Source organism: Manacus vitellinus, unplaced genomic scaffold (assembly GCF_001715985.3).
Source record: "Manacus vitellinus isolate BGI_N305 unplaced genomic scaffold, ASM171598v3 scaffold_23_pilon, whole genome shotgun sequence".
NCBI lineage: Eukaryota > Metazoa > Chordata > Aves > Passeriformes > Pipridae > Manacus > Manacus vitellinus.
Genome location: NW_021939718.1, coordinates 8,019,462 through 8,044,829, shown reverse-complemented (window position 1 = coordinate 8,044,829; position 25,368 = coordinate 8,019,462). Strand labels below are relative to the sequence as shown.

At 39.1% G+C, this 25,368-nt stretch overlaps 1 protein-coding gene across 3 annotated transcripts; it reads right to left on the bottom strand.

Annotated features, from left to right (window-relative positions):
- Nucleotides 1-820: 820 nt before the first annotated feature.
- Nucleotides 821-25,368, bottom strand: FSD1L (fibronectin type III and SPRY domain containing 1 like). Of its 3 annotated transcripts, XM_018072878.1 has the most exons (14): nt 25,277-25,368; nt 21,011-21,106; nt 19,969-20,100; nt 19,313-19,414; nt 16,281-16,303; nt 13,211-13,332; nt 9,737-9,946; nt 9,311-9,409; nt 7,430-7,556; nt 6,443-6,475; nt 3,200-3,297; nt 2,508-2,759; nt 2,070-2,158; nt 821-1,181 (listed from the first exon to the last, which is right to left on the bottom strand). In XM_018072878.1, exons 1-14 carry the CDS (start codon nt 25,289-25,291, stop codon nt 1,062-1,064), a joined length of 1,518 nt encoding a protein of 505 aa, XP_017928367.1. In that variant the 5' UTR covers nt 25,292-25,368; the 3' UTR covers nt 821-1,061. The 3 variants fall into 3 exon arrangements, with proteins under 3 accessions (XP_017928367.1, XP_017928368.1, XP_017928370.1); XM_018072879.1 differs by lacking the exon at nt 6,443-6,475; XM_018072881.1 differs by lacking the exon at nt 6,443-6,475 and having other exon boundaries at nt 3,200-3,294.

The following is a 25,368-nucleotide window of genomic DNA, read 5'->3' as shown; positions in this document are numbered from 1 at the left end:
CCTGGACTTGATAAGAGGGAAGAAAACAGATTTAAACAATCTATATGACACCAGTAATTCTCACTGACAAGCTGAAATTTTCCATGAAGAATGTAACATGATTTTTTACTTTTTTTTTAGCTCTCTCATTATTATGAATGATTTGACTATTGTTACTAAGCTTCCAGCTAAGAACCAAGGTGATGGAACACCCTGGCTCAACATTTCAAAAGCCAAGAGAGGACCCAAAGCTGAGAGCTTTTGACAGACTGGTATCATCCTGTAGCTTTAAAAAAAAAAGCTCTGGATCTTTTGGCTCTGAACCTCTTCTCCAAAATACTTCCTGGCTCAATGACTGGGTATCATAATGTGTCTTCATTGAGGACATAAGAATGCTTTTAAATACCTATACATTGTTACATTTTCTGTAATTTGTGACAAACAGGAGCCAATCTCAATATACATGATTTTTAAATCAATTACTCATGGGAAATAGGAAAATCTTATATTAGGGGAAAAAAAAAATCACAGTCTGCTCTTACTGTTTCTTCGTATCAGGCCTACAGATACTTTTAATATTCTTCTGAATTGATGCTGCTGTGATATTTTACCAGGCTAAGCCAGCAAATCAGTATTATTTCAAAACGTATGTCTGACATCACAAGTTCTAACAGGAAGCCTAGTAATAATAAAATACATAATTAAATAAGTTGTATTAGGAGAGCTAATAAAATGGTATTTGCTATATTCTTCATAGAAAAATAAAATCTGCAACAAAACTAATATTTGAGTCCATAATAAAATTATTAAATACAGTATTAGAAAAGTACACAGTTACAGCTTTTGATTTCTTTTTCTTTCTTATTTTTTTAAATAGGCAACAGTTCAGTTTTCTGACATTTGTCTGGATTCCCAGTAGGTTCCTAACACTTTAGCCTCAAACCTTTGCGCTATCAGTACCCAGGCCCTAAACAGCAGAAGTTAGCAAACCCAGTTTAATCCAATGTTCACAAGCTTCTGTGAGTAGTAGCTACACAGAAAAAAACCCAAAATTGAGCAATAGAAATGTTTAACAGACACTACTAGGCAACATTGTTTAGGCTACTTGTTGAGCCACTCAATCCATTTTCACTTTTCTGAAGGGTTTTCACAGCACTTGGCACCTGCAATCCAGTACTCACTGTGAGACCTCCACACCAGATCTAAGGGGAAAAAGAAAAATCTACATTATGGACTACATACATCTCTCTCTCCTCCCATCCCACAAGCCCCACAACAGAACTAACAAAAAAGTTATCCTGCAGCTCTACATCTTCTCTCTTGCTCTTGTCACAGCATTCTGTAAAGCATTCTAATCAAAGACAAGCTGATTTTTAAGTCGACAAAGTCTAAGATGCTTCACATACTATGCTTTATGACTGTAAGTTTATAACTAAGGCTAAGATTTTATACAAAAAGACTTGCTCCTAATAGGAAAATTCCTTTGAAGGCCAATGAGCCAGCAGCAAGTACTTCAAATGACAATGAAAAGCAACAACATCACTATGCTCCAGTATCTGAAAGCAGTGCTTATTTCTTCCATGTCATGCTAAAACTATGTCAATGGAAACACAGTACAAAAAAATCTGTTTTATTTTCTAAAATAATATTTTGTTTATAATATTATATATTTTCTAATATATTGTTTATTACTTTACTAATATATTATTCATAATATTATATACATATATGTATTCATGATATAATATTTATGAAATTATATAGTTATAAAATATTATGTTTTATTTATAATGTATTATTTTGTGTTACTTAGGAACTGACTTAATGAGTCAGTCTTAGCAATGCTAGAGGGAAGGCTAACACATTCTAACATTTCCAAATCTAAACTTGTCCCTGTGTACATGCAAAGTTCTACTGGAGTGCTACTATAAGCACCACATGAAATCAAATAGAAAAGAGTTAAAAACATCTTTTAAAAATTACTAGTCAGCCAAAACCAGTGCTTCCAGTTTCCTTCTTGACAAAGCAATTAAGTCTTCGGTAAACTGAATTCAGTGCTAAAAGCTGAACAAAATTTTATGGATACTGACCATGAAGCCTGGTAGTAATGGTTGGGTAAATTTAGTCCTGAAGGTGTGTAACAGCGCCTTTGAGTTTGCATTGTAAAATGAGAGCTGACCTAAGAGAAAGAAAACAAGTTGGCATACAGTTTAAACATAAGCACTTAAACACGCTTAGATGCTGTTGCTGTCTAACTTTTACAAAAAAATGATTCTTTCCCAGGGAAAGGTTTCCAGAACATGCTAAGTACAGTCCACAAAACAGAGAAGTTCACAATTAGTAGCTCTTGTCACACAGATGAACTCAAGTCATTCGACATTACAAGAATTAGAATACAAACAGCTCTGGGCCTGTGTTTTCATAACAGACTGTCATTCTTGAAGTAATGCACTGCTTCAGCCCTGTACTGCTCCAACTCCACACAGACAGTCAAGTTTTTACCTCCATCCCCTAAGACTGTAATTTACCTCCATCAAAGTCACAGTATACTCCTATTCTGTCAGGAACAGGTATGTCAAGAGTCTTTGCTTTATTATTATGTTTTGCTGAGAATGTGGTTTGCAGCCAGTTGTTGATATGGATGCACCAGCTTGAATTAGTCTTTCCCAGCTGGTCAAATTTCCCTGGGTTTCTGTATGTGACTCCCACGCTGTAGGATTTGCAGTCCTTCTGGGCTCTCACTTCCCAGTAATGCTGTCCACTCTCAACAGCAGTGTCTCCTACCAAAGAAATACATTTAATTGCTGTAATTGAGTGTACCTTACAATGCTGCCTTCCTAACAGGCACCAGTGATGTCTACTCTGTTTTACTTTAAAGTGAAGGCATTAAAAAAATCTGAACTATAAGGATTGATAAAAAAGTACAATAGAATATAAATATAAAAGACTAATGAACTGTATTTATAATTCAGAAAATACATATTTAACACCAATTTACATTGAACAGCAGTGAATGTCAGTCATTAAAAGCTTTGTAATAAAGAGTTTCAACAGACCTGAAAGACACTGCAGCACAAAATTCTGGTGTTTTATGGGCAAATGGGGCAGGACAACGTTAATTACACAGCCTTGAACTGCCACAAAGTTTCCCTCAAATTCTTGCCTCATCTGCCCTTTCCACAGCATCACACCCCTAACAGAGCAAACAGGTCCACCTTACCCAGCACTGTGTAGGATTCACCAGCAAAGCGATCCCTGCTGCCCCTGGCCGAGGCTCTTGGGCTGTTGGTGGCTCTCTTTGGAGATGCTGCATTGCTTCTAAAAAGAGATGAAGCACTCAAGATTTGGACACAGTTACAGAATGGTACATGTAAGTGTTCCCGAGTCAGTAAGAGACACGCAAAGCTACTGAAATGACACGCTAGTTAAGCCGCTTAGTAGCTCTTAACAGCTCACATGCACAAGGACTGGGAGGGAAGAGGTGACAGACAGAAAAATAATACAAGATGTTGTAACAAACAAGTTCAAAGGCAGTTGAGAACAGACAGGAGTGGGGGGAAAAAATACACGTGTGGCGCATGGTTTGAATGAAACACACTTTGTGCTGGAGAATATTCTAATGAGCAATCAGTTGTATAAGAGAATAATTTTAACCTAATGAGGTTTTCAAACTTTTTTTTAACCTGTTAGACCCTCAAAAATAATTCTCAGCAATTTAACCATTAAACCAAGTGAAGGCTATCTGCAATATTCATTAGTAGCCAGAAAATCACATCTGATTACTATTTTAAAGGCAATCAGTAGCAAAGAATTTTAATTTCTCAGAAATAGCTATGCAGTTTTGAGGTTAATTTCATTGACAAAAAACCCCTAAGTAAGTACAAAATCAGTCTCTGAAATACCCTTGATAAGGAATTTTCAATTTTTCATCTCCTGTAGTCTACAATACATTAGCCTCAGAAGAGTTACCACACACAAGAGTTTTCTCTCCAATTTATCCTTCAGCTAATATTTGGTAAAGCTATTTGCTACTTTAACGTCCACTAATACAGCTTGTTTCCTTTCCACTTCACTCAAAGCTAATTTCAAGTTTTCTGGAGTTATTTTCAAATAGCATTTCAGAAAGGATTAGAAAGGGTCCCTTAATACCATCATTAAAATAAGGTCACATGGAAATCAAAAACAGAGAGATATTAAGCTGTCATATATAATTATACTAAAATCTAGTTCATGACCAGGTTTGTTCTATTCCAGTTACAGAATTCTACAAGAAATCACTTGTGATGATGAAAAAGTTGTTCACTATTCAGCACATAAATTTGACAACAGTGATCAGAAGACAGCTATGTTTGTAAACTGCAGACAAGAGTTACATGAAGGGGGTAAGTGTAATATTGTGCAGGCGCACCACATCAAGTACTTTTAAATTTCGTAAAAACGGGAGATACTGCAGTTTACTTACCAAATAAAAAGTTAACAAGTGATAGCATGGGGGGGGAAAAAGCAAAGCCAAGAATTAAAGCATAATTTCAGGAGGAACCATCACTCTTTGCAGATTGCATCCTTCTTCAGGTGCATCAAGCATCTTCCACTCACACTTCCAACAAATGCTGCCCAAAATTTTCTATTAGATCCAGTATAAATGAGTTATGCAGAAAGCAATGTGGCCATTTAGAGAATCACCATAAGAAAAAAACACAGGTACTTTGCTAGTATTTTCTCAAGGTTAGGAAAGCATTAAAAGGATATCAATATCATTTATTTTGCTCAAGTCTGTAAACGGCCATTGCATGTGCTTTGTCCTATCAAAATCTAATAGCCTTTAAGAATTGAGAAAATGACATTAAATATTTGACATAAAAGCTTCAAAAAACAGGTTTTCAGTTTTGGTTTTTTTTTTTCCTCACAGTGCTTAAGTTTCCCTTCCAACAGGAAAAGGCAGCATATTTTACAGCAGTTTGGTGCCCACTTTCCAATACAGCACAGCCTTTAACAGCCAGTAACTGACACATTTCTTGCACTATTCAGTGGCCAAATATTCTTATCTCATGGGTTTAGGATTGTTTAGGATCCATTTCAGCACACAAAACGTACTCCAAGCAATATGTATCCTCTTTTGGAGAAGAAAGGTCAAGGAGAGAGATCTGAAATCATACAGAGGCTTTTTTTCTAGTCTAATAAGTTACAGATAATTAAGCATTTTGTTGCCATTGTGTGTTTCCAACCCTTAAAAATTATGTATTAAAACAATTACAGTGCAATTTTTTCCCCACCTACTATGGAGCCAGCTCCAACAATTTTCCTTCTAACGCAGACATTCCACAGATGCTCTTAACAGGGAACAAAAGTCTCCTACCAGAATAAAGCTCATCTAAATCTCCTGCTAGAAAAGGTAGGTCTAAGTTGTAAAGTTGAACATGTGACCACGTCCTTCTACCAAAGCAAAGGCAAGAACTAGGGAAGCGCTTTACGAAGAGAGGCCAAAGTACAAGATTCCTTGAGTTGGGCAAGTAGGAACACCTCCAAGACACTTTTAAAATTTAGTTTAGCAGAAACTGATACGCTTTGTGTAGTGGAACTATTGACACTGCACAACTTCAAAAGCTTGTTTTGCCTACACAAGCTTTTCTTTATTCCTGATCTCAAATCAAAGGTAGATCTGCCTGATAGATAAACGCAGGGGAGTAACACCTACAAGACAGGCATGTCTTTTGCCCCCTCAATTCTAAACTACCGAAAAAAAGTGAGAGCAAAAACAGGAGAAGTAATCTGTCAAAAAGGAGTTTTATTAAAACAAAAGAAAAAATTTTACCCTAAAAAACCCACAACTGCACAAGGAATAGGAAAATATTTTACCTAACTTTAGAATCTCAAAAAAGATGCTCTCTCATTTGAACAATTGGTTCTGCAATTAGAATTGCTATGAAGCCTTTTACATGTCATCAGGCTAAATTTCATCTTTTTTTTAGCCTGTAAAAACATCTACTTCTTACCCTCTCATGTCTAGTAAAAGCTACAGAACAAGTTCAGATGGAAAGAGGTTTTCAGATTCAAAAATAAGAACCAAAAAAATATTTTAAAGTTCTCCGAAAGGATATCTTTACTACATTTGTAAAAAAACATAGTGAGTCATCCTGTAAGTAAGCCTCAATATGTCTGTAAATGACAGGGATCTTTGTATCAACATTAAAATACATAATGCTCTTCCAACTACTGAAATTTAGGTTTCATACACACTAGGATGTATCCTTCCAGAAAGGCTCTCTTCCAGTCAGTGGAAAATGTATAATAAACATAATCTCTACAAATCCAAATTAAACTTTCAAATAACTTCTAAAAGTGTATGTCCTGTTACTAATAAAGGCTATTAGATTTGTTTCTCATGACATCAAGCAAAGGAAAGTAGCATAGATTCCCAACAAAACTAGGTGCTAGATCCTAGGAATAAGAGGTATATTATCACCTTCTATTGCTCTTCAGCAGAGGATTCTGGCCACTGTCGACAGAAATAAGTAGGCATTAAAGAACTGTTCAGTTACTACAGTAAATTATCCCCATATTTTAAATGCCAATTAAGGGACTGGGGCACAGTCAAAAGACAACTGGGTTTGCTCAGCATGAGGAAGACAAAAGCTAACTGCTGTCTTTAACGATGTAACAGGAACAGAGAAGATCAAGCCAGGCTTTCCTCAGAGGGGTGCACATTGAGAGGCACTTGGTACTCATTGCACCACAGGAAATTCCAGTCAGGTATCAGGACATTCCTGCCCTCCCATGAAGGTGGCCTGGAATAGAGGGCCAGCGAGTTAACACATTCATCCGCACATCCTTCATCCTTGGATATATTAAAGGCTCAGCCAAGAGCAGACTGACCTAATCATGTTCTTCCAACAGTATTTATTCAGTGATTCAGAATAGCACACATCTAACAATCTACCACGAACTCAGCCACTTTCACAAGAGTTATGTTTCATTATTCATTATCGTTTGCTATCGGGGTTTGTTTAATTGGTATCTTTCCCTCACTAAGGAGGGTTTGAGATAACATCAAACACTTCAGGGTGGATGTCCCCTGAAGGAAGCTGCAATCCACAAACCTTTCATCATATTTCCTCTCCCACTGTCCAGCTGAGGAGGAGAAGCAATAGAGCAGGTGGGTGGGCACCTGGTGGCTAGCCAGGGTCAATCTACCAGATCTACAACTTACTTCAGAACCTTGAATGATAAGCCCAACAAATGTATTTTTAAAATATTATTTAACAACTATGACACAATTCTAGTCTCCGCATCTGTGTGACAGAAGGGGAAAAAAAAATTAAAAGTTCTTCTGGAGAGAGATTTCTGAATGAAAATTCCTTTCATGTCCCACTGTCCTCAAGTGCTTTAATTCCCCCCTGCCCTCCAATTGCCAGAGGAAGTATTCCAGACATTTACAAAACAGAGGTCTTACCTATTTTTATTTTCCTTCCCTTTTATTTTTTCTTGACCTTTGCCTCCAGTGGGATCCCATTCAACAAAGGTGTCTTCAACTTTCAAATTCAGGTGAGATGAAGTACTGTCCAAACTGAACAAAAATGCTGGTCAAGATAAAATAGAAAACAGTGAAATGGCATAACGCTCTCTCCCAGCAATGACTATTCATAGAAAATTATATAAGGAGCAGGAAAAATGCAGCACAGCATTAATAGATGTAACAGAAAAATCAGCTTTCCAGTCTGACACTTGTAATCAACGTAAGGAGCCCTTCAAATAAAGCCCATCAACCTACTTTCAGTACACAGGTTACAAAGTAAGTATCATCTCTAAAATGCTTCAGAGTCAGGAAGTAAATTCACCTAGTCCTTGCTGCTGCTGTTTACAGCCTACTCAAGATTCTTATAATTATGAATTTCTTAAAAAGGAAGGCTTATTTTCCATGCTCGGCAGCACTGATTCTCCAACAAGGTGTTTATGATTTATAAGGACTTCAAACTTGGGGAATACTCAATAGACAGGGTAGCACATCCAGGTAGACAATGCTGAACTGTGAAGTCAGCTGCAGATACAAGAACAGCAGAGGATTCATGGAGCAGGAAGAGACTTGGTATTTGTGGCAGCCAAGCCCTTCGTGCAAGAAAACAAAACTAATACAACAGGCAAAATTCCCTAAAGATATTTACAGACTGTTCAGTAACTATCCTAATACCAACAGATACTGCAGTTTGATTCTGAAAAAAGTAAACTTTAGATTTTTAAGAGTTTAGAGTTCAACAGTACACAAATGTAAAGAACAGTCAGATAATCACATGGATGAGGAAGCTGGTTTTCTATAGGTGGATTAATAAAGAAAGTGAACTAAATGTTCACCCATAAATAATGAAAATAATATAGGAAGTGTGGTAAGTGCCCAATCAAAACCAGAATTACTTTTCTGTTACTGGAGTAGGGAATATAAGTGGCTATCAAGTGGATACTATGTGTCTGACAATGACTGTTTTTAAGAGTATTAAAGTAATTTTAGGAAAGTTATCAGAATGCCCATTAGCTCATTCAAACTGCATATAGCTTTGTTCTTATGAAATAGCTTCCACAAGTAATAGAATTTACATATAAATTTATATAGTTGATACCAGTCATTCTGCCCTTTACATCACAGACCTGGCTGTAACTCAAGCCACAGGATCACTATCTCCACCTTAAGAGTTAAGACTTGTGTTCTCTCACAAAACATCACTTCCAGGACTGCTAGTTTATTTAAAAGATGATGTTAGGAAGCCATCCTAACAGTCCTCACACCAACCAATTTTGAACACAATGACTGTAAACCTTTAGCAAATTTGAAGTTGTTTATTTTTTTTAATATTGACAGTGGTTAGAATCTAGAGCTACAAAGTAAAAAACAAACAAACGAACAAAAAAACCCAACCCAACCCTTTCCAGCCCCTTCTAGTTACAGAAAGCTGTATCTGTCACTAATAACCAGATAACTACACCAACTGTTTAGATGCCCCAAGAGTCATTCATCCACAACATTCATCTTTCTCTTGCTGTATGCTGGCATGATGTAGGAGCACATGGCACTGTCAATCCACAATTCAAAGCAGCCAATGTCAAGCTCTGCTGGAGAAAGTTGACATTATTATGCCATTTTTCAAGGCCTGAATGCTGAAAGCATAGCTTTGTGCCAATATGCTTCTTAATCCTTTACAGAGATGGTTGTTTTCCCTATTACTTAGGATGTGTTTCAGCAGCTTGTTCAGAAGCAGATTCAACATACAGGTTCATAAAGAAGGCAGAAAAGTTTAAGTACAGGTTTTTCACTACAGCTAAGGTTAAGTCTTTCAAATTTTACCTTTGGTTTCCAGAGTTATGGGATCAGAGTATTCCCCTGCTACAGCTTTGTTGCAAGCTTGTACTCTAAGGTTCATGTATTTTGTATCAAATTTCAGACCTAAAAAGTAAACGTTTAGAAACCTGGAATTACATTGGTTACTGACAACTTTTACAAGACTAAGGCCTATTCTATGCAGCTGTCTTGCATTTACCTCAATCTACAAAAAACATGCTTAAATATCAGCACAAACTTTAATTAACACATGATTTTTTACAAAACCTCAAAGTCAAAATAAAAGACAGAGCTATTACTGTACAAAGCACCCAAGACTAATGTGATATAACAGAAGCTTCATTACATGCAGAAAACGGGGTATTTTGCAAAACTTCCAAGCATAAAGAGTTATATTGATATTCTGGTGTTTGGAGTATAAAAGACCTTTACCTGATAACGTGTATTGAGTGGCTTTGATGTAGTTGATCACTTCCCAATGCTGTTCACCTTTTAGTCGAGGGAGCCCATCAAAGTTGGTTTTCCTGTACTCCAGTACAAAGTGATCAATTCTGGGGTCTTCTTCAGGCATCCTCCATGATACTGTTACGCAGTTATCAGCAACCATACATGCTGCTACATCTATCTCTGGAGCTTTAGGGACTGCACAAGCACACAGGTCAGTTTAAAGACGACAATGGGTATTATTTTGTTCTCCTTGGATTTACAGAATCCGGAAGTTGCCCCTGGCCTAGTAACACTCCTTCCTTTACAGGATCTGTTTCATTAGCAAACCATGATCAAAGACTAGGCTTATTACTCATTTCTTCTATTTAACATACATTTTACTAAATGAGAAGTACACAGGAGCTCTAGTGAGCATCTGTATCAAATCTTCCAGATGTTTGTTTTGTCTGTAAGTTAGGCTGACTCCCTTCTGGAAGCAGCAAGAAGGACTTGTTAGAGTAGAGTGGACTTACAATTACGAATCTAAGTTTAGAATAAATACTGCACAGGGAGAACATTAGAAAGCAAACTTCTGTTTCTGAGTCTTTGGAAGCAACCCCCCCACAGCATCACTGTGTCTATAGTGATACACAGTATTTCCCACTATCCACTCCACTGCCACCTAGTTTTCTTTCCTTTTCACCCCTTGTCTTGAAAGAAGGGAAAACAATTCCAAAAATCCACTAAAGGCTGAAGTTTTGTTTATATACAACAGAAGTCTATTTCCAGGAAATCAAGGAGCACTTCAGTCTGTGGAAAATGTTTTGCAAAAGAAGGCATTTACATACTATTTATAGTGTCTAAAGTACATTCAAGGAAGACTTTAGCTGGAGGAAGTAATAAAGACTTCTTACTGTTTGCATTTTTTGGAGGAAGATTCTGCAAAAAATCTTTTCCTTTGTTTCAGCATTGATAAAAGCTCGAAATACACATGAGAGTGGCCTGCAAGTCAGTGTATCAAGCAGGAACATTAAAAAAGGATAATCCTAATGCGTCTGTGGAACTGATAGACCTGCAGACTTTTTTTGGTCAAAAATCATCTTTTCATACCTCTCAGGCCCTTAACTGTGCTTTCTATAGAGGTCCCAGTGACCAAGTCCTAGTTACATATACATTTGCCTTTATGCAGTTTTCTGCATAACTATTTCTTGAACAGATTGTTATCCATGATTCCCCTTCACAGTGACTGATGACAATCAACTTCACATTATTTATGGTTCAGTCCTTTAGAGATGTGTAATTTTACACTCTAGATACAGACATCTCCTAGAGCTACAGCAGGTCTTCTACAAGCCGAAGGCCTAACTCGCTTTATGAACACTACCTTCACACCTTCTCTTCACGATCTCTTCAAATATTTCAAAGGCAGCACTGCTGAAATGCACCCTTTTACCCTCACATCCCTGCAGTTTAAGCCAAGTGGGAATTACACTAAAGCTGGTGTTACAGGTTTAAAATGCCTGAGAACAAATGAGCAGCACAGAAGAGACTGAAAGCACAAAATATTCAAGTCTGCACTGGGACAGTTACATTTCTTCACAGAGGCTTGTGTAGTGCTGTGCTTTGGATTCGTGATGAAAACGGTTTTGATAACACAGGGGTTTTAGTTAATTTGAGTAGCATCAAGTCCTCTTCTGCTTCTCACACCACCCTGTCAGTGAGGGAGCTGAAGGAGCACAGCCAGGACAGCTGACCCCAACTGACCCAAGGGATATTCCAGGCCATCTGACATCACGCTCAGCACATAAACTGGGTGGGGGGGATGTTCAGAGTGATGGCACCTTGTCCTCCCAAGTCCCCATGATGGAGATAAGTTCACCTACACACACAGCTTTTGCTTTACCTATTAAACTGTTTTTATCTCAATTCCCAATTTTTTTCACTTTTACCCTTCTTATTGTCTTTCCCATCTCACCACGGCAGGGGAGAGCGAGCAAGCAGCTCTGTGGTGTTTAGCTGCCTGCTGGGGTTAAACTACAACACAGGCTCAAGTGTTAATTCCATGCATTTGCCATCAAAGTCACCCAGCAATAATTTGAAATTAATTCAATATGATGCCTTAATAGGCAAAAGAAAAATTAAGATTAGGACAACCAATTCAGCTCCAATACCTTTAAGCTTAGCTACTTACTCCCATTATTTTTGTCATAAGATACCAGATAAAGAGTCTTACATGTGCTTGGGGTGACACCGAGCCTTCAGCATAATTCTCTGGCAAGCAGTGTTCAAACTACCACACCACCAAACCCATTTTCCGCTTCCTAGACTAGAACATTAGTATTTCCTGATGTATGAAAGCCTGTCAATGCTCATTGCAAATTTGCCTGTAACAGTTTAAACTGTATTTGGTGCCTAAGTAATTTGAAAGCAGTTTGAAATAGAAAAGAAGATTTATACCCATAGAGTCAATTTTCCTATTAAAAAAATCAAAGGCCCAAACCAATTTAAATTCCTAAGTATTTAACAAGGAAAATCCATGTATAAGAAAGGTCATACTAAATAATACCTTTATCTAGACACAAGACTTTGTTCATACTTGCTGTTGGATCTTTACACTCTCATTCCTATTAAACAGGTACACTGTGATCAGCTTACCTACCCTGCTCCCTTAGCTATGGAATACAGAGCAATGATTGACACCCAGAGTCTAAGACTAGAAGGTAAATTTCTGCCTGGACTCTGGTAGCTGACCACCAGGAATAACACTGGTCATTTACTACACCTGCTACCACATACTGTATCTGCAACATCCAAGACAAATGGGCAGAGATGTAAACTGATGCTGCTAAGTCCTTAACAGATTTGGATCAGTGACCCAGAAATGGAACAACCTGCACCCCTGCCAGCATATTCCTGTCAATATATTCTTGGTAACAGTCAAGGGCAAAGTGTTCTAAATAGGGAAGCAGTATGAATAAAAAGACATTAAAGATATATACTGGTCTAATGCATCTAAGTCTACTGTCAGGAATAGATGCATCAATACACATTTTGTATTATGGTAATCATAATCACTGCACTAGTAGACTATCTCTTTCCTATATTTCAAACCATTTCACCACTCTTGAAAGTGACATAGTAGTTTACATTTCCATCTATAACACTACTGCGGAGGAACAGGACTTTGGAGTGTCACTGAGCATCAAGAGAAACTTCAGATAACTTCACAAAGTACAGAGAACTGACAACTCAGAAAAAAACATGGTCTGGAAGACTCATTCTCACTTCTAAGGTCAATGTTATTTTCCAAAATCCTGTCATATGTAGAAACTAACAAAAAGCCAGAAAACTCTTATCCTTGAGGTATTCAAATTAACATGCAATGAGTAAGAATGAGTTTAGGTACTCTGAAAAAGGGTGCAAGAGGTACAGTAATGTTTCATGTAATAACAAATTAAACCCAGTGCATACAGTTTTTACCTGGTAAAAACTTCACAGCCTGAAGCATGCGCTTTTCCAGAGTGAAGTCCACCATCAAATGAGCCATACTGTCACTGACTTTTGGTTTCAGGGAGAGGCGGAATGCTGAAGCCACTGTGACACTGAAGTCAAGAAAGAAGCATTAACAAAATGTATCTTACATTGTTTAAGTCATTTTTCAAAACTGCAATTGGATAACCTGTAACATTAACGTTAAACTACTGATCAAAGAGAAGAACATTCTTCTAACAGATAACTGTTTACCATTTAGCACACTCAAAAATAAACTGTCTCAGTGCAAGCTACCAGTTGTTCTATATTACTAGGCAAATAAATACTAGAGGCAACTAGAGAAGAGTTTAAACCTTTGTACTACTGAAAAGCTTGGATAAGAGACAAAACAAAATCCATATCACTTGACATAAAATCAGTAAGTGTGAAAAATCTAAAGCACCACAGACTCAGGATCATATTTAGGCATTTCTAAACAGCAGTGAACAAGCTGACTATGCTGCTTTCATATCTATGTCTGATTGTATTCAGAAACGAGAAATGCTCAGTTGCATTTTGGAACATGCATGTATTGGACCTGTTTTACAAGATACACTGAAGAACTCTCTGAAATTCAACAATAGCAAGTGCAAGGTGCTGCATCTTGACAGGAATAATGCCAGGCATCAGGATAGGTTGGGGGTTGACCTGCTGGGAAGCAGGTCTGTGGAGAAGGCCCTGGGGGTCCTGGTGGACAACAAGCTGTCCCTGAGCCAGCAGTGGGCCTTGGGGGCCAGGGCGGCCAGTGGCATCTGGCAGTGAATCAGGAAGAACACTGGCAGCAGGTCAGGGACATGATCCTGCCCCTCTACTCAGCCCTGTGAGGCACATCTGGAGTGCTGTGTCCTGTTCTGAGCTCCTCAAGACAGACACAGAGCTCCTGGAGCAGGTCCAGCGGAGGCTACGAAGATAATTAGGGGACCAGAGCATCTCTCCAACAAGGAAAGGCTGAAGGAGCTGGGCCTGTTCAGTCTCAAGAAGAGATACAGAGGGAACCTCATCCCTGTCTGTCAGTGTCTGCAGGGAGGGGTCAGAGGGTGGACCAGGCTCTGCTCAGGGGTGCCCAGCAATGGGACAAGAGGAATGGGCAGACCTGATGCACAGGAAGTTCCACCTGAACATGAGGAAGAATTTCTTTGCTGTGCAGTGACCAACCACTGGAACAGATTGCCCAGAGGGGGTGTGGAGTCTCCCTTACTGGAGATATTCCAGAACTGTATGTGCTCTGGGATGGCCCTGCTGGAGTAGGGAGGTTGGACCAGATCACCCACTGTGGTCACTCCCTCCACGATCCATCCTGTGCTCCCATTTCCACTTCTGAAATCTTAGCTCAGTACTTGCTCTGAATAATCCCAAGATAATTCTGTACTCCAACTACACTACTAAAAATAAGGACAAGTTTCTAGAATAGTTCTCTGACTCCGAAGACATCAGGCCATGCAGAAGAATTTGAATGACACCGATTCTGACAGCACACAGGTCCCAAATTTTGCTTAAAAAAAAAAAAAATTCTTAACTATAAAGTATTATACACACCACAAAAGTCAACTGTAAACACCTAAATTTATTCTACACCCACAGATGTGTGGCATCTTTAGAATACCTAGTTCATATCACTCCCTGTAAGGTACCATGTACTTCACCAGCATGCAAGAGAGATTGTGTGCTAACCACAGATACACCAAATAATAGTGAAAAACAAAAAATCTGGTAGTGAGGAAGGGGGAGGAAATATCAAGTTTATTATTAAAGACATATGTATATATCAGGAGTAACAAGCTCTACAATTTTGGGACACAAGACTGAACTGAATATCATAAAAGACAAGTCAATTGATTTCCCAAGACAGGGTTCATGTTCTGAAATTCTGTATGGGCTGCATGGCACATTCCACTGCTCAGCCAGATGGGTAGAGTAAATCTCTCCTTAAGGAAAAATAATCCTCTGATTAGCAGTAGAACACCAGGGAGCAGTCGGTTTCAGACAGCTTTTTAACTTCTGTTTAGACACCAGTCTTAGAGAACCACAAAGGATGAGGTGACACAGCATTTCAAGAAACCAGAAATTACTACTGATAAAAAGTATTAAGATTCTCATCACTGCCACTATCCACTTTCCCTTTGATTTGATAAGGACCCTAAATCTTTACCCTTGAAAACGCAAAGTTTTATTTCTCTAGCAATTACTCATTTTATACAGCACTTAAGAGAATTTAGTCCATAAGACCCTTCCTTGAAAAACCTGTAATTTGAAAGACAAACTATTTGGTCCATAAGAGCAACATATGCTGAAAGCACCCTGTCAGCTGCCTTTCAAAGTATTATGCACATCATAGTAAGCTTTTTGAACCAGAAGATCAGACTCTTGGAATATAGTTAACATTCTTCTAAGTGAAGGAAAAATGGCTCTAGCATTTATTTTTAAACAGTAAAGCTTTGCTTTTTAAACAACAGTTTGAAAACACAGCTCAAAGAAAAGCTACCAGAAATAATAATTTCGCTGTCATTAGTCAGAGTGATGTCACCAGAAATATTTTAATGGCTACAAGACTTCTGACATTCAGAAGGAAAATTAGCTAGCAAAAGTCCTTAAGCACTTTAAAAAATAGAAAAAGAACAATATTTTCTCACAACTTAAAGGGGCAGAGTCAGCTTGAAACATCATTAAATTTCAGCCATCAGGTATTAATAAGCTTATTATTAAAAATAATTTATATACATATATATAATATATCATATATATATATATATATAAAGACATAATCATAATAGCAGTAGCTGATACAGAGCTCTATTCCCTTCATTAAAACCTTCTATTAATTTAAAGATATGAAAAGCCAGGAAAAATACTACCTGAGCAGCACAGAAGTTTTTAGTTCTCTCTCAAGAGTTGTGGTAGCTAACACTTAGGGAAGAGTCAACAAATTTGACTTAAGCTGACTATGGCCCTTTCAAAATAAATGTGTTTTCAAGGATAAGATTAATTCAAAGACAGAAAAGTGATAGATTTTGTACTGTACCTATCTTTGATCTGTCTGGCAGCCTTGATGCATGTCAGGAAGAAGAGAGAGAGAAAGCAGTTAGTATTTCCATGCAAGTATCCATGGCAGTAACATGCAAGAAGGCTGAGAACCATCTCCACTGTATTGCTCAAATTTGAAGATCAAAATGAGCTTAACATTTTTATCAAAACAGACTGTCCCATTAAGCACGTTAATAGCATGGGTTAGCATGGCAACAGCATCTCACCTGAGAAAAAACCACTGATTTAAACAACCACACCAAACCAATTCCAAATTGCTCAACTTCCTGGGTGTCTTTTTAACTAAACTGATGAAGAGAAATCTACTCCCCATCACATTTTAAAGTAGGTACAGGACGAAGTCAGCAACATTTAGCTACCATGGTATTTTCTGTGAAGTTATGAAGTGCTTATTAGCAGCATGTGACCACACATGGCTTGTTTGGCTACACATCATAGAGATGTATGGTCTGATAAATAAGGAAAACTAGGACTTGCTCTAACTTTTACTATGAAAGTTATTAAACTCTTCCAACAATACTTCCTAAACATTGTCTCTGTGTGTCACTATTAAAAAATGACAGAACGTAGTTCTTCCCAGCACTTAAATGATACCCCTCAAGCAGATGCAGAAGTGGTAATGGCATATTTCAAAGATAAAGACTAACTGGCATTTAGAAAGACAAAAATTCCTGTCCTTCACAAAGAGGAGCTACAAATCTAAAACAAATGTTATTGCTGAAGTAGTGATGGCCTAGTTGTGTCTGTTATCCATGACTGAAGCTAACGTTGTTACTTGATGCAGTTGCCATGCAGCTGAACTGGTTTTCCTTCCAAAGAGGAGACAAGAAACATCAAGTAGCTTTCCAGTTGGAAGTCGAAAGTGGAGAACTTCCCAATTTTTCACTAATTACAAGTCATATTCAATTAAAAAAAAAAATCATGTTGTCCCTGCTACAAAACCAATTGTATATTCCAAAACTGGGAAGCAGGAAAAAAACAAGTGTTTAGAAATAATTTAATTAAAGAGGTAGTTTTATTTTACCTCAAAACAAAGTTATTGTAGAAGCTATGGGCTGATTCTCCTGTATGACAGCTGTAGATAAATAGAGCTACCTCACAACACTCCTAGAGTATCCAAAGAAAATCTGTGCCAATAGAAGAGCATGGGCTGGAGCTTCCCCTTCAGGAACACTTGCTGTTCTTACCAGCAGAGTAATAAAATTGTCTGCCTAAGAGCCTTAAAATGCCATATCCAAATGCACAAGTGCTAGTTAGTGTAATACCAGTATCATATCCTAGATAGTAAGAGGTCATTGAATTGGATTTTGGTATCTTAAGCTTCAGACGCCAAATCTGAAAAGACTTTCCCCCCAGCAAACACTCAAATAGCTTTCCTTAGTCTGTTTGATTGGAAAAGAGCATTAGAGATATCTGAAACAAAACACCTCACAATAAAGTCTACACCACACTCTGCATAGAGCTGACTTTATTTTTTTACACATCGCTGTGACAAGACAGAAAGGACAACTCCAACTGAAGTCCTAAGAAAAATGCTCAGCTTAAGGAATTGTTGCTCTTCAAGCCACATAAATTAAAGCTTACACCCAGAAAGCAGGACAGCACACAAACATGCTGCCAAAAGCTAAAACTGACACAGTAAGACAGCTTTCCTCCTCACTCTTTTAACAAGATTTGTGTCCTTGTTCCCGCTAAAATGCAGGAAGGAAAAAAGTAATTTGGCCTTGGATTTGGCGCAGCTGATCCCAGTACTACGACAAGGGTTACTGTAGCAAGCACTAGTGTACTGATTTAGTGTATGTGGGGAACTGTTTCATTAACTTACAAGCATATTCTTCCAGTTAGATACACGTTACCTGATTTACAAATCTGCTGTGGTAAAGATAAATTATCTGTATTGGTATCACAATGCAAGGCCCAAATCCAGGCTCTTGTCTCTACAAATGTGTTGGAAGGTTTTGGGGAATATACAGAATTCAGTTTCAAACTAAGTTCTGAACTGAATCTAGTTTTGCAAGATCATTCAGCACAGCTGCAGAGTTCAAGATCCACAGTTTGCATTAAGTTCTGCAAAACAAACATCTTAGCACCTACAGACAGAATCCAGAGACTGTCTGCAAGCATCATGGATCAGCACTGGGAATGGACAGGTCACTTCAAGTGACTTCGAGTGCTGGCCATCACACATTTTCCAAGTCTTTACTCAGCTTTAGAGAGACTTATTTCACCTTCACTTCCTGAATTCATCAGTGCAAGTTTGCTTAACAATGGCAGTCAAGGAGAAGGCATTGCTTTCCTTCCCTGCTCACTCTGAATAACAAGAAACCCCCTTATTTTGTTAGAAATTAGTCTTGAATAAAAATTCAAGACTGTAGTGCTTGACCTGGCTTCTTTAACAGAGCAATAACTGTATTTTTATATGCCTCTCAGCCTGGGGGTTCTTTCTGTGTGTTTGTAGTGGCTGGTCAGCTGTCAGCAGGGTCCTAGTCTGTGTGAACGAGGAGGCTGACTGCTGGCCTCGCTGTACTGGTGGTCACTGTAGTGATTCCCAGGGGCCATATGTGTTCAGAATGTTTTATAAGTACCTGGATACCCCGTTAGTAGCCTGGGGTTGTCTGTGTTTTGAGCGCCTCTCTGGAGACACACTATGCATAACGCTGCTGATGCTTTTGAGAAAGCATGCAGGATCACTCTTGAGGAGAAAAGACAACACAGAAAGATTTGTGCCTTGCAGAATATACCACCTAAGGAGTCTTTCTGCTGTGCCTTTTGCAACCTGACGTGCCTGTCTCGTATTAGCCTTTTTAGCCACCAGCGCGCTTGTAACAAACATGGGTAGAGCCCTTCCCAAATCTTCGTTCGCAAAGCCCAGCCATGATGATGCCTCTCTATCCTTACTGTCAGTACAGCTGGTAAGTTTACAGGGTCCAGGAGAGTAATGCAAAGGATATTTCAAATGGAGATGGATACCAACATCTGCCTTACGCCCATCTGCTCAATGTTTTCTACCTCTAAGAGTTTCGCAGGGTTCTTTATGTCCAGAGACTGCACAGCAATTTCCAGCAGCTCTTCAGAACTCTCCAGGGCATGACTACACTGGCTAAGCTGGTCCTGAAGCAAAAACAGAGAGAACAATTTGATGTATTCACATTTGAAAAAGTGGTTTATGAAGTACCAGTCCTAGAAACTACATGGCTTTATTATGCATTTATAACAACTTATTACCTTATATAATCAAGGTGATTACCTCTGACACAGCACGCAACAAAAACTTCACTGTGCTTCACAAGTGCACAGCGACACATGCCACATCCTACAACTCCAAAGGGGAAAAAGCTGGATAGGTGGTGAAGTCTCATTTAAAAGCCAGATTTAATTTCAAGGTCTGTTTCTCTCCCCCCCCTCAAAAAAATAAGGATTTCACAAGTAAAGAAATAAACACATATTCTTGTGCATTACAATTTCTATTTACAGAACTGCATACTACTGATCTATGAATGACAGTGTTTAATGTAGCAGTAGCTTTAAAAAAGGCAATGACTTTATCCCCAACCAGCTCCAAAACTGTCACAAGACAATCCTGAAAATCAATATTGCTATATGACAGATGGGAATAGCAGAGGAATGGGAACAGAGGAAGTTTACAAATGTAGTTATATAGTTACCTGCAGAGCTTGAATTTTACGAGCCTCTTCTTGCTGGATAGTGTTGGCCATACTCCCCTTCATCTCATGCAATACAGAATATAGACCATCAAATTCTTCATCCAGCTCACTGATTGCATTGGAAGAGTTTACCTAAGAAGAGAATTGAAAATGCTGTTTACACTGGAAACAATGAAAACTAGCCTTTTAGACTGAAACTCACATTATTTGCCCACACACGTTTTGCCATGACCACTAGATATCTTGTGACTGCCCCTCAACTTATCAAAAGGGAAAAAGCATTAGGAATGACAGACAAATCCTAAGCAGACTCTACAGGGGGACTCTGGATGCTGACACCCATGAAAATTCCATGATACTCAAACTTGCACAGAACCAGCATACCTGGCAGTTTTGTTCCATATCAAAAAAAAGCCTTGATTTCCCTCCTACAATTATACATGGCTTGCTAGATGTTTGGAAGGAGGCAGTTATCCAGTTTCACATAAAGTGATTTCACTTCATACTAAAAGCTGCACTCAAGACATCAATTTAAAGATTTGCTGGACAATTTCCATATCTGCAGTTAACGTGTCTCAGCTTTAGCATGAAACAACTTATAGCTGATTGACAGACTAAAAGAACCTAAATCTCATCCTCGTTTAGATGCTTTAACAGCTAGGCCTAACTTTCAGCTTAAGCCCAACAATTTGCAACTACCAAAAAGTGAAAGAGCAAATAATATTCTCTCAAGTACCAGGATGGGCTCATTTTTCAGCTTGCCAAGAAGTCTAAAAAACAGAGTACTTCCATCTAACAGGAGTCTGAGATCTTGCACCAGAATCCAAATTCTCTCTTCCACACAAATGAAGTTCTACAACAGCTTTTCTCGTGAGATGCAAAACCATCACGCCTTTTATCCAGAGACAGACTTAAGACATGCAGTATTTTGAACTTGATTCTTACAGCTTACCCCTTAGACACTATCCAGTTTGGGACTAACAAAACTGGAAAGGTGCTCCCCCCTCTCAGTTACAAGCTATGAGCCTCAATATATATGTACCTGAACATTTGATATTGTATGGTTCAGCATGTCGATGAAGTTGTGAATTTCATCATTTTTGTTCACTAGAGTACTGACAATCCTCTGCAGAGTCTCCTAGAATTACAAAAACAAGTGAGAGAAGTTGTAAAATCACCTCGTGATTTTTTTGGTCATCACCACTTCACCATACATGAAAACTCATCATACACATCCCAGGCATGACAAACTGAGCTTGCGTTCTGATGGGATCAGGAAATGCATTTTGTTAGAAAAGGGAAAGGATACCACAGGTCTAAGAAGTATTCCACCAAACTGAAGATCTCCAGGTGTTAGTTTGAGGGAAATCAATAATATTCCACTGTTCCATGTTTTGCTAAGCAAGTCACCTACACCAGAACACCTCTGGCACACACACCTTCTCCAGATGAGGAAGGCAGTGCTTGAGCAACAAAATAGAGAATTAATAAAGAAAATTTAAAAAGCTGGTAAAAGGTAACATAGAAGAAAAACTAGCATTTCATGGTGTTGAAAGAAACAAGTGTTAAATAACTAAGCTGACAGTTTATTCTATATACAGAAATAAGCCTGTAACAGTGATCTGTACACTTATTCTACAAGTGGCAAAATAGTTCGGTTGAATAGACTTATATTCCAATTAAAAGTGACCTCAAAGAGGAAAGTTTTCTGAGAGCATAGAAAGAGAATCAAGGTTATTTCAGTGACGTACTAATCTAAATGTTCAAAAAGCAGTCGATTCAGCTTACAAAGCACATACAAGCAGGCAAAACTATCAGGTACATCAAAATGTATTCTAAATTATTTAATACTACCAAGTCTAATTTTGTTGAGTTGCCAGTCACATATTCTAAGAATTTGACAAAAACACATAAGTGTGTGGTACTTAAGTCAAGTAAAGCTCAAAGCATATCACCATATGTAAGAAAAAATAAAGGACAAGGTGAGGAAGCAACTAAGAATTTTCTATAATTTTACTTCAGGCTGGTCGATAAGAAGTTGCAGAAGCAAACTGAACTCTAATATGCTAAATTTGGCTCTTTAAAAAAAAAGTAATCCCTGTCCTAATTATAATTAATAAATTATTAATCAGTTGGACTCAGAGTTTCAATAGCTCAGCCTAACACCGTTACTTGACAACATTTAAGAACTCAAGGCATGGAGAAATAATAAGCATGCTTTAAAAGCAGCCAGACCACCAGAGAGATGTTGCAGAAGTTCCTTCCACAAGCAATTCCTTAAAAACCATGTACTGTTTAGATCACATTCGTCTGCTGGAAAGCAAGAAGAATATTTTATCCTTTCACAACATCCACAGTGAACATCAACATTACATCCAGTACAAGGAACTTCTCCCTTACTACTAAGACATGTTCATTCCTCTTTCTTCTGATCCCTTCCTCAGCAGTTTACAACAAATCTGCAATGAGGTATTTACTGGTACCCCAGCCCACTGCCTGTTTTCCAGTGTCATGCTCACAAAGTTAAACCACTGACAGAGGAAGCTGAAATTTTAGTGCTTTTAGCACAGGTGTTGATGGTGTTACGTGCAGAGGTAACAGACCAGCTGGCAGTGGCTGAAGCCAGGACTCAGAACAGAAACAAGACCTTGGTTTCTCTCAGAAACAAGAGTACAGCAAGTCTTGACCACTTCATTACTGAACTTTTTTGTTGTCTGGTGAAAACTGAGCAAGGCTAAAGGCAGTTTTGTGTACATTAGAATGGCAGACAAATCACCATTGTCCAACCAGCTGCTTCTGCATTCACCACTGACCAGAGGCAATTGTTTTCACATGCCAGATAGCCTGGAGATAAGCCTTAGATCCTATGAGCAGAACTGTCAATTTGGATGAACACAGAAACTCACAATCCTCTTTCAGCAAGGATCTTAGAGCTTATTCAGTTGAAACACATGGGGAAAAAAAAGTCTTCTTGTATATAGTGCTGAACAATGTTGTTGGGTTTTAAAGCCACACTATGATTAAAGAAGAAGATCTATGCGTGAGGGTAATTTAAAAAGCATTCAGGCACACAAAAACATAGCAACAACTGGAAGACAGCTGTCCACTTCTAGAAGCATAGAGGCCCCTCATAAAAGTTAAAGAGTAAACTTTGATAAATTAAACAATTACAGCAGTTCTGTTTAAGAAGGAGCTATCAACTTGCTCAATATCATATTGAAGGCTTATAACCTGTTTGCATACAGAGCAGTTTCTGTAGCAGTCTTGGGCCTAGGACAAAATTGCGAGACATTTTAACCTTCACGTCCATATCAAATTTCAAAGAGGACATGCTTACTTAGCCTCCATTAATTTAATTTTCTGCACTTGTTAACACATTGAAGCTGCCAAAGTTTGAAGGAGAACTTCATACAGTGCAGGTGACAGTAGCAAATTTAATACTGTTAGAGAAAGTATTGTAAAATGTGAGATCCACTGCAATTTTGTTACTGTATTCAGAACCTCTGAGCAGCACTGAAATTCAAATATGACTCCATTCCGAAACAATCACTTCGGGCACCCACAACAGCTGTAGCCCTCATTTACTTCTCTTCCAGAGAGACTAATCTCACATAGAGCAGGCAAAGGCAGACAGACTCAAATTCACATAGTTCCTACCAGAAGTACACTTATTGCCATTTCACATCCATCTCAGCTTCCAAAGCATGTGTTCAGAGACATTAGTTGCTTAGCATAAATAGTTTTAAGGAGAATGAATTACACAGAGATACAATACTGTGTGATCTGGTATATTGTTTCCTTAGCTTTACTTGCTTAGCATGAGCAGCTGGATTTGCTGACCACAAACTGTGAACTCACACCAAGATCTGTTGTCAGCTGGAACAGAGATAATTTCCTCAGTAATTTTCCTAGTAGCAGGCACAGTGCTGGGTTTTGGCTTTAAGATGTGAAGCATACTGATAAAACACTGATATTCTGGTTGCCTTTAAGTAACATTCACTACAAGTCTGGGGCTTTTTTAGCTTCCCATGCTCTGCCAGCAAGCAGGTGCACTGGAAGTACAAACCAGAAGACTAGGAAGACACAGTTATCAGCAGAAACTGTAACTCAACAAGGTAAGAACAGTGAAGAGCCTGCCTGTGTGGATACAGAGAAAGAATCTCAAGAGGTGTCAGAGGACTCCAGACTAAAAATCAGCACCAGACCAAGAGCACGTGAGCATGTGCAAAGTCATCAGGGTACAACTGTGAGGAGATGCCTTCGTTTTGGGACTCAGCTTAAGTTGACCTGCTGCTGTACCACTCTTTTAAGGGATTTATTTTGATAAATCTGACACCTGAAGACTTTATTATGAGGCTAAGCCTGAAGAAGCTGCGACTCCTTGAATGGTGTGAGAATGTTCAAGCAACAGCTTCTCCTCTAACACACGGCCTGGCAGTGCACAAACACTTAACTGAAGTATCAAACATCCCTAATTTGTACGTTTCAAGCCATCAATAGCGCTAAGTCACTCTGACCCCACTCACAAACCAGTTTCTAAGCTGAGGAAAGCACAGTCCTCACAGAAACAGTAACAGAAGCCCTTTTGCACCAACAGACTGAGAGCCAAAAGGCTGAGTCACAACTTTTTTCAGGTGAGCATCATTTTTAGAAAGCCCCAAATGTTGGCCAGTGATTTCCCCAAGGGGGGGTGATAGCAAGTAAAGGAAGAAGGGAATTGTAGGGTAGCAGCCACCAGGAAAAGAAACGCCACAAAACGCTTTTATTCATTAATTCCCTTCAACTCTAGATTGCATCAGTGGCAAACAGAAGGGCTTATGTACGCACCATAATCACTTATGACAGGGATACACAGGGTGAAAGGGCTCCACACCGCTGCCGCACTTCCTTACAGAACCATAGGAATTGCTGGGTTTGGAAGGGACCTCTGGAGATCATCCAGCCCAATCTCCCCTGCCTAGGCAGGGTCACCTCGAGCAGGTGACACAGGAGCGCGTCCTGGTGGGTCCGGGATATCTCCAGAGAGAGGCAGACATTCCTTGTCTGCAAATATTCCTTGCTCCCGCAACACAGGCGGGGAGCGAGCAGACTCGAGGAAGCCTCTCTGGATGCGCATCTCCCGAACTCCTCCCTTGCGCCGCTGTCCTCCCGTACAACTCCCTCTTCCACCACCCCTCCCCAGGCAGCCAGGCCGAGCGTCGAGAAACGCCAACACCGCCGGGAAAACGCTCCGCCGACACCCCTCCAGCCCCTCCTTCCCCCCACCGCCTCGGCGCTGCCCACCCGGCCCGGCCCCGCGAGGACTCACGCGTTCCTCGTCCATGGCGGCGGGAGCGACGCGGGCAGGGATGCGAGACGGAGGGATACAGGGATGCGCTCCCCCCCACTCCGGGATAAGCG